The 12708-nt window shown below is 40.3% G+C and overlaps 1 protein-coding gene across 1 annotated transcript in view; it reads right to left on the bottom strand.

Annotated features, from left to right (window-relative positions):
• Toy (paired box 6 protein twin of eyeless) overlaps positions 1-6850 on the bottom strand; it is a 67459-nt gene extending 60609 nt beyond the window's left edge. The window contains exon 1 of the mRNA XM_076323072.1: positions 6636-6850. Within this exon, the coding sequence (XP_076179187.1) occupies positions 6636-6648 (13 nt within the window). The 5' untranslated portion in view covers positions 6649-6850. The remainder of the gene's footprint in view (positions 1-6635) is intronic.
• Positions 6851-12708: the final 5858 nt, after the last annotated feature.

The following is a 12708-nucleotide window of genomic DNA, read 5'->3' as shown; positions in this document are numbered from 1 at the left end:
CAAAAATGGAAGAAAATTTTAACCTATCCGATCTGTGTTAAACCGTGCTAAATAGAAACGTCACGAGAGTTCAAATATTAATTATAAATATTTTTATACACACAAGAGCCGACATTTTCGACATATAATTCTCCACTATTTAAAAAGTTATAGAGCTTTAACACCGCGAGAACGAATTCCATCCATAAAAAATCTCTATTATTTAAAAGTTTCGAACGAATTTCGAAACGTTCCCAAAGATTCTTCTTCGAAGAAGCGACAACATTGTTATCATCGACTTTTAACGCTAATTTCACAGTAGGATAATTGAAACATCAAAACTCATAGCAGAGAGCATCGAAAACATTCGAACACCAACTTTACTGTAAATTAAATCTTCCACATTGAACTTACTAAATTTTTTCCAGATTATGGCCGTTTCGAAACACTATCAGAACGAATACTATCAACTTATAACGCACAGTAGTTCAAAGCAAGGAAAGAATCATTTTTTTTAAACTAATTTCACAGTAGAATAATTGAAACATAAAAACTCATAGCAGAGTCCATCGAAAACATTTAAATACCAACTTTACTGTAAATTAAAGCTTCCACGCTGAAGTTACTAAATTTTGTCTGTATTATAGCCGTTTCGAACCACTATGAGAACGAATGCTACCAACTTATAACGCACAGTGGTTCAAAGCAAGGAAAGAATCATTATTTTAACGCTAATTTTCCAGTAAAATAATTGAAACATCAAAACTCATAGCAGAGTCCATCGAAAACATTTAAATACCAACTTTACTGTAAATTAAAGCTTCCACGCTGAAGTTACTAAATTTTGTCTGTATTATAGCCGTTTCGAACCACTATGAGAACGAATGCTACCAACTTATAACGCACAGTGGTTCAAAGCAAGGAAAGAATCTTTTTTTTAACGCTAATTTTCCAGTAAAATAATTGAAACATCAAAACTCATAGCAGAGTCCATCGAAAACATTCAAACACCAACTTGACTGTAAATGAAATCTTCCACATTGAAGTTCCTAAATATTTTCCATATAATGATCGTTTCGAGCCTCTGTACGTTATCGACTTCTAACACCGCAAGGACACACGCGCGTGCAGATACGCGCACCATCGATAAAAGCCAGCACAAAGGAAAGACAAATTGGCGGTGTAGGTGCTCGCTTATTAAACCCAAACGGAGCCGAAGCGATACACCGATTGTGCCGAGTGTCGCAACCAACCGGGGTTCGTGCCCACCGAATCGGTGGAGGCTTTTTGGGTAAAAGGCGCCACCCTTCGCCGTCAGTCTCCGGTGAAGAAGGGGCTGTTGGCCCGACAGAAGCCAAGGAAAGGCGTGTCGGGTTACAGGCTAACCCCGGGGGTAACCGCGAGCCCCACCTAAGCCCGTAAGCGTACACGTATTTGCCTGACCCTCGTATAACTCATTGCGAAGGTCACAAATTTAGCCAAAGGCTGCGGTGCGATCCGAACCACCTATGATCCTAGTCGGCCACGCTAACGCGAAAGTAACAAGATGTAAATTGAAACGCGTTTAGAAAGGCTGCACCTTCGTTTCGGCCACTCGTTGTTACACACGGGATTTAACCTAACCCTTTTTTTCCGAGATCGTCCAAGGTGTCGTGTTCTAACATTTAAACCTTTTAACCCTCGATTATGAATTCGATCGATTTATCGAGATCGTTGAAAGTGATCGAAGAATTTGAAACTCGGAGAGCTGTTTCTCGTGAAAGTTTGGGGTTTGGAATTTTTCGGTGTAATGTTTATTAAATTGAGGAAGGAACCAAGGTAATGGGAAAGGTGTAGGTGATTTTTGAAAATACTAGGTGGAAAGTAACGAGCACTTTTCCAACGCGAGAAGCGTCCTCTATTTCTAAGGGGGGTATCAATTTTTCTTTTCGTTAAATTTATCATCGTTGAAAGTGATTGAAGAATTTGAAACTGGGAGATCTGTTTCTCGTGAAAATTTCTGGTTTGGAATTTTTCGGTGTAATGTTCATTAAATTGAGGAAGGAACCAAGGTAATGGGAAAGGTGTAGGTGATTTTTGAAAATATTAGGTGGAAAGTAACGAGCACTTTTCCAACGCGAGAAGCGTCCTCTATCACTAAGGGGGGTGATATAAATTTTTATCTTTGTTATATTTATCAACGTCGAATTTTCTGCTCCATAGTCGAATTTAGAAGTGAAATTTGACGTATTGTTAATACGTTTTCCACGAGAATTCTACGATATAAGAACAAGACTTATTATAGGAACAAAGTTCAACGCAACGTTGATAAGTTTCAGGAAATAGATCTAACAATTACGAGCACGTTGATCTCTTGCAATCACGTGACTTAAATATCGACTCGCGTTCTCCTTTGTAGGGGGTTAGATAATTTCTCGCAGTAAAAACACTTTTCTAACAACGTGAGACTCGTTCTCCGTTACCAGAGTGAAATAAATATATCTCTTTGTTAAATCGATCATCGTGGAATGTTCCGTTCCGTAATCGAAACGTAGAAATAAAATTTAACGCATTGCTACGTTTCCTACGATAATCCGTGCGACGTACGTACAAAACGTAGAAAGAAAGTTTCACGCAACGTTAATAAGTTTCAAGGTGGTCAGAAAATAGATCTAACAACTAAACGGGCCTCGTGTTTGTCGGCACTTTGTATCCAGGAAAGGTTTGGGCCCGATTCACGGAACCGGGTGAACCGGGTCCCTCGACTCGCTTTCGGACAACTCGAAATCCATCCCGAAGATACGACGCATCGTTCTCCCGACTAATATCGATAAAAAAAAAAAGAAAAACAGAAAAAAGAATCCACGCGAGCTCCGGTTTCACGGTACACGGTACGAAGTTGACGCTAACGATAGGTGACAATGCGAAAGGCGACCGACGCTCGATCGCATTGTAACGGACTTCTATTAGCACAGTTGACGAGATATAAGGCCCGGATCGTTCAGATACAGTATCCGAATGACAGATAATCGGCCACCTTTTTCAGCTCTGCTCTCGAGCTTCGCGATCGAGGACTCCGTTCCCTCTTTGTCTTCAACGATGAACGTGACTATAAGATACACTCTTGGAGATATTTCTCAATCGATCGAGGTTGCTCGAGAAGTTTCTCGATCAAAAATCAAGCTATTAGATTCGTTGTTTTACTATTCTAAATATGGTACTAATAGTTGACGAATATGTGTGAAGTTTCATGTACACGTCTGTCGACTCGTTCGTATATTTATTTTCAGTTGTTCAAACGTTGAAGTGTCGTAGTATTATTCTTTTACAATGGAGAAGACGAGAATACTTATCGAACAACCTAGTATATTTCTATCCCTTTCTTTGAACTTGGATTCGTTGTTTTACTATTCTAAATATGGTACTAGTAGTTGACGAATATGTGTGAAGTTTCATGTACACGTCTGTCGACTCGTTCGTATATTTATTTTCAGTTGTTCAAACGTTGAAGTGTCGTAGTATTATTCTTTTACAATGGAGAAGACGAGAATACTTATCGAACAACCTAATATATTTCTATCCCTTTCTTTGAACTTGGATTCGTTGTTTTACTATTCTAAATATGGTACTAATAGTTGACGAATATGTGTGAAATTTTATGTACACGTCTGTCGACTCGTTCGTATATTTATTTTCAGTTGTTCAAACGTTGAAGTGTCGTAGTATTATTTTTTTACAATGGAGAAGACGAGAATACTTATCGAACAACCTAGTATATTTCTACCCCTTTCTTTGAACTTGGATTCGTTGTTTTACTATTCTAAAGATGGTTCTAGTAGTTGATGAATATGTGTGAAGTTTCATGTACACGTCTGTCGACTCGTTCGTATATTTATTTTCAGTTGTTCAAACGTTGAAGTGTCGTAGTATTATTTTTTTACAATGGAGAAGACGAGAATACTTATCGAACAACCTAGTATATTTCTATCCCTTTCTTTGAACTTGGATTCGTTGTTTTACTATTCTAAAGATGGTTGTAGTAGTTGATGAATATGTGTGAAGTTTCATGTACACGTCTGTCGACTCGTTCGTATATTTATTTTCAGTTGTTCAAACGTTGAAGTGTCGTAGTATTATTCTTTTACAATGGAGAAGACGAGAATACTTATCGAACAACCTAGTATATTTCTACCCCTTTCTTTGAACTTGGATTCGTTGTTTTACTATTCTAAAGATGGTTCTAGTAGTTGATGAATATGTGTGAAGTTTCATGTACACGTCTGTCGACTCGTTCGTATATTTATTTTCAGTTGTTCAAACGTTGAAGTGTCGTAGTATTATTCTTTTACAATGGAGAAGACGAGAATACTTATCGGACAACCTAGTATATTTCTATCCCTTTCTTTGAACTTTGCGTAATTATTAACGTCTAACTTTACGATAAATATGGTCTAGATTATTCACTTGTACGATTCGTACTTATCGTATACAGATGAGACTGGACCTTTTTTAATACACAACGAGACCAGAGTCGATATTAGTCGTTTGTAAATGTAAACGAGACTACAACCGATATTTACCATTCGTAGATGTAAACGATAAGATTAGATTTTACGTAACGAGACTGCAACCGATATTTACCATTTGTAAATGTAAACGATAAGATTAGATTTTACTGCAACGAGACTGCAACCGATATTTACCATTTGTAAACGTAAACGATAAGATTAGATTTTCACTCAACGGGACTACAATCGATATTTACCATTCGTAGATGTACGAATAGATTTTCGATTAGATTTTCCCAGAATCGATATTTACCATTTACAGATGCACGCGACGAGACTAGATCCTTTTCTAACGAGATCGGGATTAATATTTATCGTTCCTGGATGAATAGGGCGACTCGGGATCGCCTCTCGAGCGAGACCAAAATTAATATTTATAATTTCTAGACACGCACGTAATTATACAATGGATAAATCCGTCCCGGACGCGTTTCGCCGAGTTAATAATTCTTCGAGTTAAACCTGTTTACGTGAAAATCCGGTACACGCGATGTCCGCCGAGGATAAACGATTTCGAGCGATCGCGTCGCGAGGCTCCCAGCACAACAAACCGTAACCCTTTGAAAGCGTTCTACGCGATAAGGGAACTCCTATTAAATAGAGTGATCTCTATTCCCGGCGACAACAGCGTAACAAGAGAATGCGGTCGATAGACCGTGCACGTAAATCTTACACCGATAGGAGAAAAGAGCAACGCGTTCAAACTACGCAACGCCTAACACGCTTTTCAATTAATCTGAAACGCGTGCAATCTACGTAATACCCCGCACTTTTAACGGAACAATGCCACTTTGTACCATGGAATCGCGAAACAAACGAAACCGTGTTGTACCGTGATTAACGAAACACGCGACGAACGATTCAAATGTACCGTGATTATCGATATACACGGAGAATTAAACGGGGAATTTTTTCTTTCACCTGAAGACGATTTCGCGCGATTTTGTAGTTTCGAAGAAGTACGGTCCGAGAGTCGCGAAGCCGAGACGAAGACCAGTGGTGGGATCGAATATATACGAGTATCGAATCAATACCAGCGTTCATTTCGTTCCGTGCAACCGTAGCAAACAAATATTTCATTTCGCGTACTGGAAAAATATTTTTCGAATTGCTTCGGAATCTACGACGGGGTACAAGAATCGAATGTTATTTAAATTCAATTAATCATGGAAAATTCTATGGACAACATTACCTCGAAATCGCGAATTGTTGAATTGGTTCCACGAACACGTGGCAATTATTTCAAAGATTATCGAGTACAACTATCAGATTGTTTGGAAAGTTCATTTCGTTTTCCAAAATGGAGAATGTATAATTTAATAAAATGTTTGTACGTTCTAAAAAAATTATGTTTGATTTTTATCAAAGAAAACGAAATGACTTTCCGAACAACCCAATATTTCTCCGCCACGAGTAAATTTGTAAGAGTTTGGACACGGAACATCGCGAACGAGAAGAAGAAAAACACAAATTTTCGATCGAGTATTCGTGGGTCGAGTTTCTCGGGAGTTTGAAAAGAGATATTTTACAATAACTCTCGGTGTCAGGGAATATTCCCGTACAGATTTCGAGAGTATTTACAGTTTCGATTCTGTGTACAATTGCTACATTTCTCAGGTACATGGGTAAGGTTGGAGCACACTCTAAGTTTCGATACTGGTCATTTGTAAGCTGTACCCCGGTATCGTCGGATGCAGGAAAGAGAAATAGCTAGAGAGAAGAGAGAAGAGAGAAAAGAGAAGAGAAGAGAAGAAAAGAGAAGAGAGAGAAGAGAAGAGAGAGAGAAATAGAGAGAAGAGAAGAGAAGAGAGAGAGAGAAATAGAGAGAAGAGAAGAGAAGAGAGAGAGAGAAATAGAGAGAAGAGAAGAAAAGAGAGAGAAGAGAGGAAGAGAGAAGAGAAGACAAGAGAAGAGACAATAGAGAGAAGAGAAGAGAAGAGAAGAGAAGAGAGAGAGAGAGAAATAGAGAGCAGAGAAGAGAAGAGAAGAGAGAGAAGAGAGAAGAGAGAAGAGAAGACAAGAGAAGAGAAATAGAGAGAAGAGAAGAGAAGAGAGAGAGTTAAGTTTCCGACTTCGGTGTTGTAAACAAACCGGGCTCGTTCGACCAACCTTTATGTGGCATCTTCCAGAAGGGCGGTTCGGGGGTGGGTGAGCAAGGGTTAGCCACCCCCGCGCCCAACAGGGTCCTTGCCGCGTGCAGCGCCGCCGCCGCCGCCTCCCGGCTCCGCGCTGCCGCAGCGCTTGGCGGGTAATCCGAAGCGCTGTCACTTCCGGCGATGCCGCCACCGCTGCCCCCGCAGGAACGAAGGTGCAGGTTCAGCCGACTGCCGGCGACCGTGACACCGCCTCCACCGCCACCTCCACCGCCGCCGCCACCTCCGGCCACGCTAACACAGTGCTGAAAACAGAAACAATCGTCGCTACCATCCGCAACAAACTCACCTTCGGCGAGAGATATTTTTCACTTTTTAACTGTGAATTACAATTTTTTATGGCAGGAAGGAGGAACGGAGGAAAGGAGGAAGGAAGAATGAAGTATAGGGGAAAGAAGAAACGAGAGAGAGATCGTTTATTGTATGTTCTAGGGTCTAGGGATCTTCTGAAAATATTTTATACGTTGCAAAGGTACAGAAGTTAGGTGTAGGTAAATAATGGTTGATTCGACGGTGATTTTATCGCTTTGGATGCTTATTTGAGCAATTTTTCTGGTGTTAAGTAATAATGCGTGGTTGAAGGGAGGGGAGACAGAGGAGGAAAAAGAGAGGGATTGTTTGCGAGAGATGCCCTAAGATGGAATCTTTTGAACACATTTAACTTTAGGATGAAATCATCTAGATACATCTAGCGCGTACAAGTATAGAAATGGGATAAATAATGGTTAATTTGACGGTGATTTTATCGCTTTGGATGTTTATTTGATCAATTTTTCTGGTGTTAAGTAATAACACGTGCTCGAAAGAAAGATAGAGAGGGTAGAGGAGGAGAGATGGTTCATCACTTGCCCGAAACACATTTAACGAATGGTAAAGGTACAGAAACGATGTATAGATAAATAATGGTTAATTCGACGGTGATTTTATCGCTTCGAATGTTTATTTGATCAATTTTTCTGGTGTTAAGTAATAACACGTGCTCGAAAGAAAGATAAAGAGGGAAGAGGAGGAGAGATAGTTCATCACTTGCCTGAAACACATTTAACGAATAGTAAAGGTACAGAAACGATGTGTAGGTAAATAATAGTTAATTCGATGGTGATGTTATCGCTTTGGATGTTTGTTTATTCAACTTTTCTGGTGTCGAAAAATAACATATGCTCGAGAGAAAGATAGAGAGGGAAGAGGATACTTCATCACTTGCCCGAAACACATTTAACGAATAGTAAAGGTACAGAAACGATGTATAGATAAATAATGGTTAATTCGACGATGATGTTATCGCTTTACATACGTTTATTTGACCTTCGTGGTCTTACGAAACAAGATGGCGTGATTTACACGACAAAGGCAGCACTCGCGAAGTGACTCGACTATGTGCGAAAGAATTGTCTCGTAAAGAGATCTTATTAATCCTGACATTCTGTTTTATTGCGCGTTAAACATTCTATTTTCCAGCGGATTAGTATTGTCTGTCTTTTTTCTAGGATGTCGGCGATTGTGCTGTTTTTGCGTCACACAGTTATACGACTGGAACTGGACGCGTTGATGGAAAAACAAAGACGAGACAAGCGTAAATTATAAGGTTGCGTTACATATAAATGTTCCATCTAAACGTAATTAACGGACAGGTAGATGCAATTAATGAGAATGGATGTAAAGATAGAATAATGTGTAAAGATATAAATAAATATGAAAAATATTTGAAAATAAATACAACAGTGTGAAACTGTACTGTATAGAAGTACTTAGAATAAAAGTACAAACGAGAACAACGACAAAAAGGAAAGAAAATAAACAAAGAGCATTGATATAACGATATAATAGTACAATATACTAAAATGAACAAAAAAAAGGAGAAATAACGAATAACAAATAGCGTCATAGCCACCCAAAAAGAGACGAAGAGAGACCAAAGCGTATAAAAAATTACGAGCAGTCGGAGCAAGGTTAATTGCCGCATTATATTTTAAATATTAAACTCCTCTGAATCATTCGCTACCCCGATCAAAGACCAAACGGTTAGCAAAAATGGCTTCCACGGTTCTGTCGGTTTAGTTTCCGCTCCCGAACCGAATTGAATAATTGATACGCCATTGAAGACAGATGTTGCAATATTTGCTTGCTCGCTCGGTCCAGAAACATCGTTCCGGTATTACAAACAAACGAAACGAGCCTTTAAAAAAAGTTGCTTCCTCCCTAAGTCGCGATCCGTACCCTTTACGTACACTTGTAACGTGAAACGATAATAAATTGTTTTCAAAATCGACTAACACGTTTTAAAAAACAGATCTTCGTTCGCATGGATATTCTGATATTCATCTTCCAAGATATCGTTTCTCTCTCGAGAGAGTCGATTATATTTTCTACTAATTCTCCCACTACGAAAAACTATAATAATCTCTAAAAATATCCGACAAACTACTCCTCGTCTTTCAAAAGATTATCCATGCACATCGAGCCTTGGAAGTTAAATTTTTATCGAAAAACTGCTCGCGCTAATGGTGACCATTTGTTAAGGAGCAAACGGTATTTGACGCACGATCAACAGCGTTGTATTGTCGGAGAAAGAGAAATCAGTCGTGGAATGAATGATAGGTACCAGGCTCGGACACTTTCGTCGGACTTGGTGAGACCGACGACCGAGCAACAATTACTCGACACTGTTCGAATTTCCCTTACTCATGGTACCACAATCCGCCCCCCACGATACACAGGATTGATCTTTCTTTCTCCCTACAATACACTATGACAAATGTACGCGGGCTCGTATCGCTCCTGTACAAATTATGACGAATCGATGACACGCGAGAAACTGTCTAAAAAATGTCTACTCGATTAATCGTTCACGCGACGCGAATGAAATAAAAGTAGCCACCTAGGACACAAACATCGTAGGTATTTCGTCACGGTAACTTGCTTCGAACTTGCTTAAACATCTCTTCCACCGGTGTTACGAATTGGTTAATTTCTCCATTGAAAAGATTTTTTATCGCGAATCAACGTGACACCGTCCCCAGTTGTACGCAACCGTTGAAGTTCTCTGCACGGTGAAAATTGATCCAGGAGAGTTCATCGTCCCGACTCTTCCCAGCGCGGGAATAATTCGATAAAGGGAATCAAAGTGCTCTGGTAAGTTAATTACCAATTGAAAGGAGCTCGGTTGTCCCTTCGATACCGAACAATTATACACGTAGTGCGGGAAAAGGTGAAAGTTGCGAACGAAGCTGGCAAACTATGACCGTAATCTCGTGACAACAACGACAACAGGAAGTAGCAAAGGTACGAGGCCAGTGCGCAAGATTTGCAAGCAAAAGGTAGCCACGGTTAACGGTACCGCGTGTGTACACGTCGAAAGATGCACGTGTCAGTAATGTTCGATACGAAACGCGAGTAATACACCAACGTCTTGGTTGGTATCGTTTCGAGTACCGAGACGAGATCGCTTCGTTTTACACGAACCATTTGTTCCTGGGCGAATCCATCTCGGCAATTACGCGATGCTCGCGCAGAATGTTCTATTTCATTTTAAGCGGAAAAACGCTCGGTTCTAAAACGTCCGGATGTTGTATTTTCATTTTTCAACCGGTGTACGAAGTGAACTCGGGCGAAGAACAATTCTTTCCTCCGGTTTCAGTGTTGTATCATGAATAATATCCCGCCTTAATTTCGCCCCGCTCTTTCAGCGAGGAAAAATAAATGTTGCGAGAACGCGGTTCAATGAATTCTGCTTTTCCAGCAGCGTGTACCGCCCGCCCCCGCCCCCTCCTCGCGCCACCACCACCACCGCCCCCATCGCGCCGCGTCGACAAATGTCTCTAGCGTTTCGCCCCCGCGTCTTTCGTTAAAACTTAATTTCGTGCCCGTGAGCCCTGCAGTTGAACACAAACGCCCCCGGTGGTACAAGAATTACGTGTCAAGTGGTCCGAAGGATTAAACGCGAATGGGAAATATTACGTTCGAGCGACTTCTTTCGTTTAAAAGCAACGGCGATGTCGAGCACCACCGCTTTCGCAATTTACCGCGCTGAGAGAAAGCCGAAGAATCGTTCCGCGAATTGTGTTCGCACATTTCTTCCGCGCGTTAAATAATCCGATTATCAGGGATTTTCGACGAGCCGGTCGCGTTCCGAGAGCCGTCGTCGTCGTTTCGTCATCGAGCCACCGAACACGGAGCTGAAAATATCATTTCTTAACCTCTTGCCGCGTTCCACGGGACAATGGTTGTTTGTTAACCATGAGAAGGAACAACCGCGGAATGTTACGTTGCAAAACTACGTGACGGCGTTCACCTACGATTTCTAACTCGCGCGGAGTGAATAAATTAATTAAAAACAGGATGTTGCGTACCGATAACCGCGAAGATGGATGCCACCGGGTCGTCGGTCGGTTACGATTCGAAGGTCTCGAAAGGTGAAGGTGCCGCCATCGTCAACGACGAAAGAATTCAACAAGGCAACGAGAAAACGTGATTTCGTACGAGAGTGTCGAACCTAATCGAGAAAATTTCGTGTACGTGGACCGTGTCTCGTTTGCGGGGGAATTGATTTTTAAGTTTATCCAGGGGCGCGCGAGTTTAACCTTCACCCACCGAACAGACTGTAAGTAATCCGTCGCGGGTATGGCTGTGCAATTTCTATCGAGTAACGAAAAGTGTATACATTGTTGTGAATGTCGGTTTCGTCTCACGAGCGAACGATAACATCGGACGAATGTTATCAAATTTTATTACGAATGGTTCTACGGTACGGTGATGTGAAAAATTTATTTATAACGTACAATGCTTCTCTTCGTTCCGACTCGGATATTTTTAAACACGTACCTTCGAAGATAATTCTGATTTAAATTCGAAAACGAATACTTTCGGTGGATTTTTACTTTATTGGAGAACGTTGCGCGCGTGATGTAAACATTCGTCGACTGAGAGAGAGGAGATAAGAAAATTGAACGGGCAAAATGGAGCAAAGTATTATTTCTAAAGTTTATCGTTGTAAATAGTATGTCCTGGTAACTTTACGTATTTTGCATGGAAATACGATTAAAAGGTGCAAAGCGAGATGTAATTTAAAGATTGGTACCCGCGTATTTTCAAAATCGAGTTTCACGGAAACTCGAAGATTCCAAGGGAAAGAATTTGATTTCGAATTTTAAATTCAACCTTTTGTGAATCGATTGTAAAATTTACGGTTTTGCAATGTACTTTGAACAAAATCAAACGACGGAATATATTTCTTTCTGTTTCTAAAGTTTCGACGAATTTCTCTTTAAACTGGAACAACGTGCTCGAAATTTACAGTTTTCGTGTTAAAAGTATGCTACGTTAGCAACGAATGACGAGCTTTCGAGACCCCGAGTACAAAGGACCGTTCGGTTTTCGATTCGGTACGTTCTCTGAATGTATATTCCAGATTCTCTTATTGTTGGTAATCGGTTCTCTTTGACAAAATTGTCCAAACTTCTAAACAGATGATAATCTGGTAAAGAGCTTGTCGTGGAAATGGTTGATGGATGTATCCAGGCACTGAAAGACACTGAAGACACAAGAAAGACGAACACGAGCTCTCTCGGAAACCATTTTGACTCGAAGATACTTCGCGTTGTCAACCGGGTGGAAGTTCAACTATTCTGAATAACATTTTTCAATTTTTTTTCCGCCACGTTTAAACGTACATACAGAGTGTTTATTGTATCTCGACACTGTGGAATATCTCGCGAACAATCGTGTGGACATCGAAAAAATGTTCTTAAAAAACTGTTTGGTACAAAAGGAGACACTGTACGAAACAAATAACTTTTCTGTGTCTCTCTGTACTAAATAACATGCGTGAGAGTATTTTTTCGACACGAAATAAATAATATTTCCATCCCTCTTCAATATTCATTCGTGAATTAACATTCCTGAGAATATTCTTTCGATACCATCGATTACTCGCGAGACGTTACACGAAATAAATAATGTTTCCACCCCTCTTCAATATTCATTCGTGAATTAACATTCCTGAGAATATACTTTCGATACTGTCGATTACT

The sequence above is a fragment of the Ptiloglossa arizonensis genome, chromosome 11 (assembly GCF_051014685.1).
Source record: "Ptiloglossa arizonensis isolate GNS036 chromosome 11, iyPtiAriz1_principal, whole genome shotgun sequence".
Lineage (NCBI taxonomy): Eukaryota > Metazoa > Arthropoda > Insecta > Hymenoptera > Colletidae > Ptiloglossa > Ptiloglossa arizonensis.
Note: the sequence above shows the minus strand (reverse complement) of the source record. Positions and strands in the feature narration are given on the sequence as shown.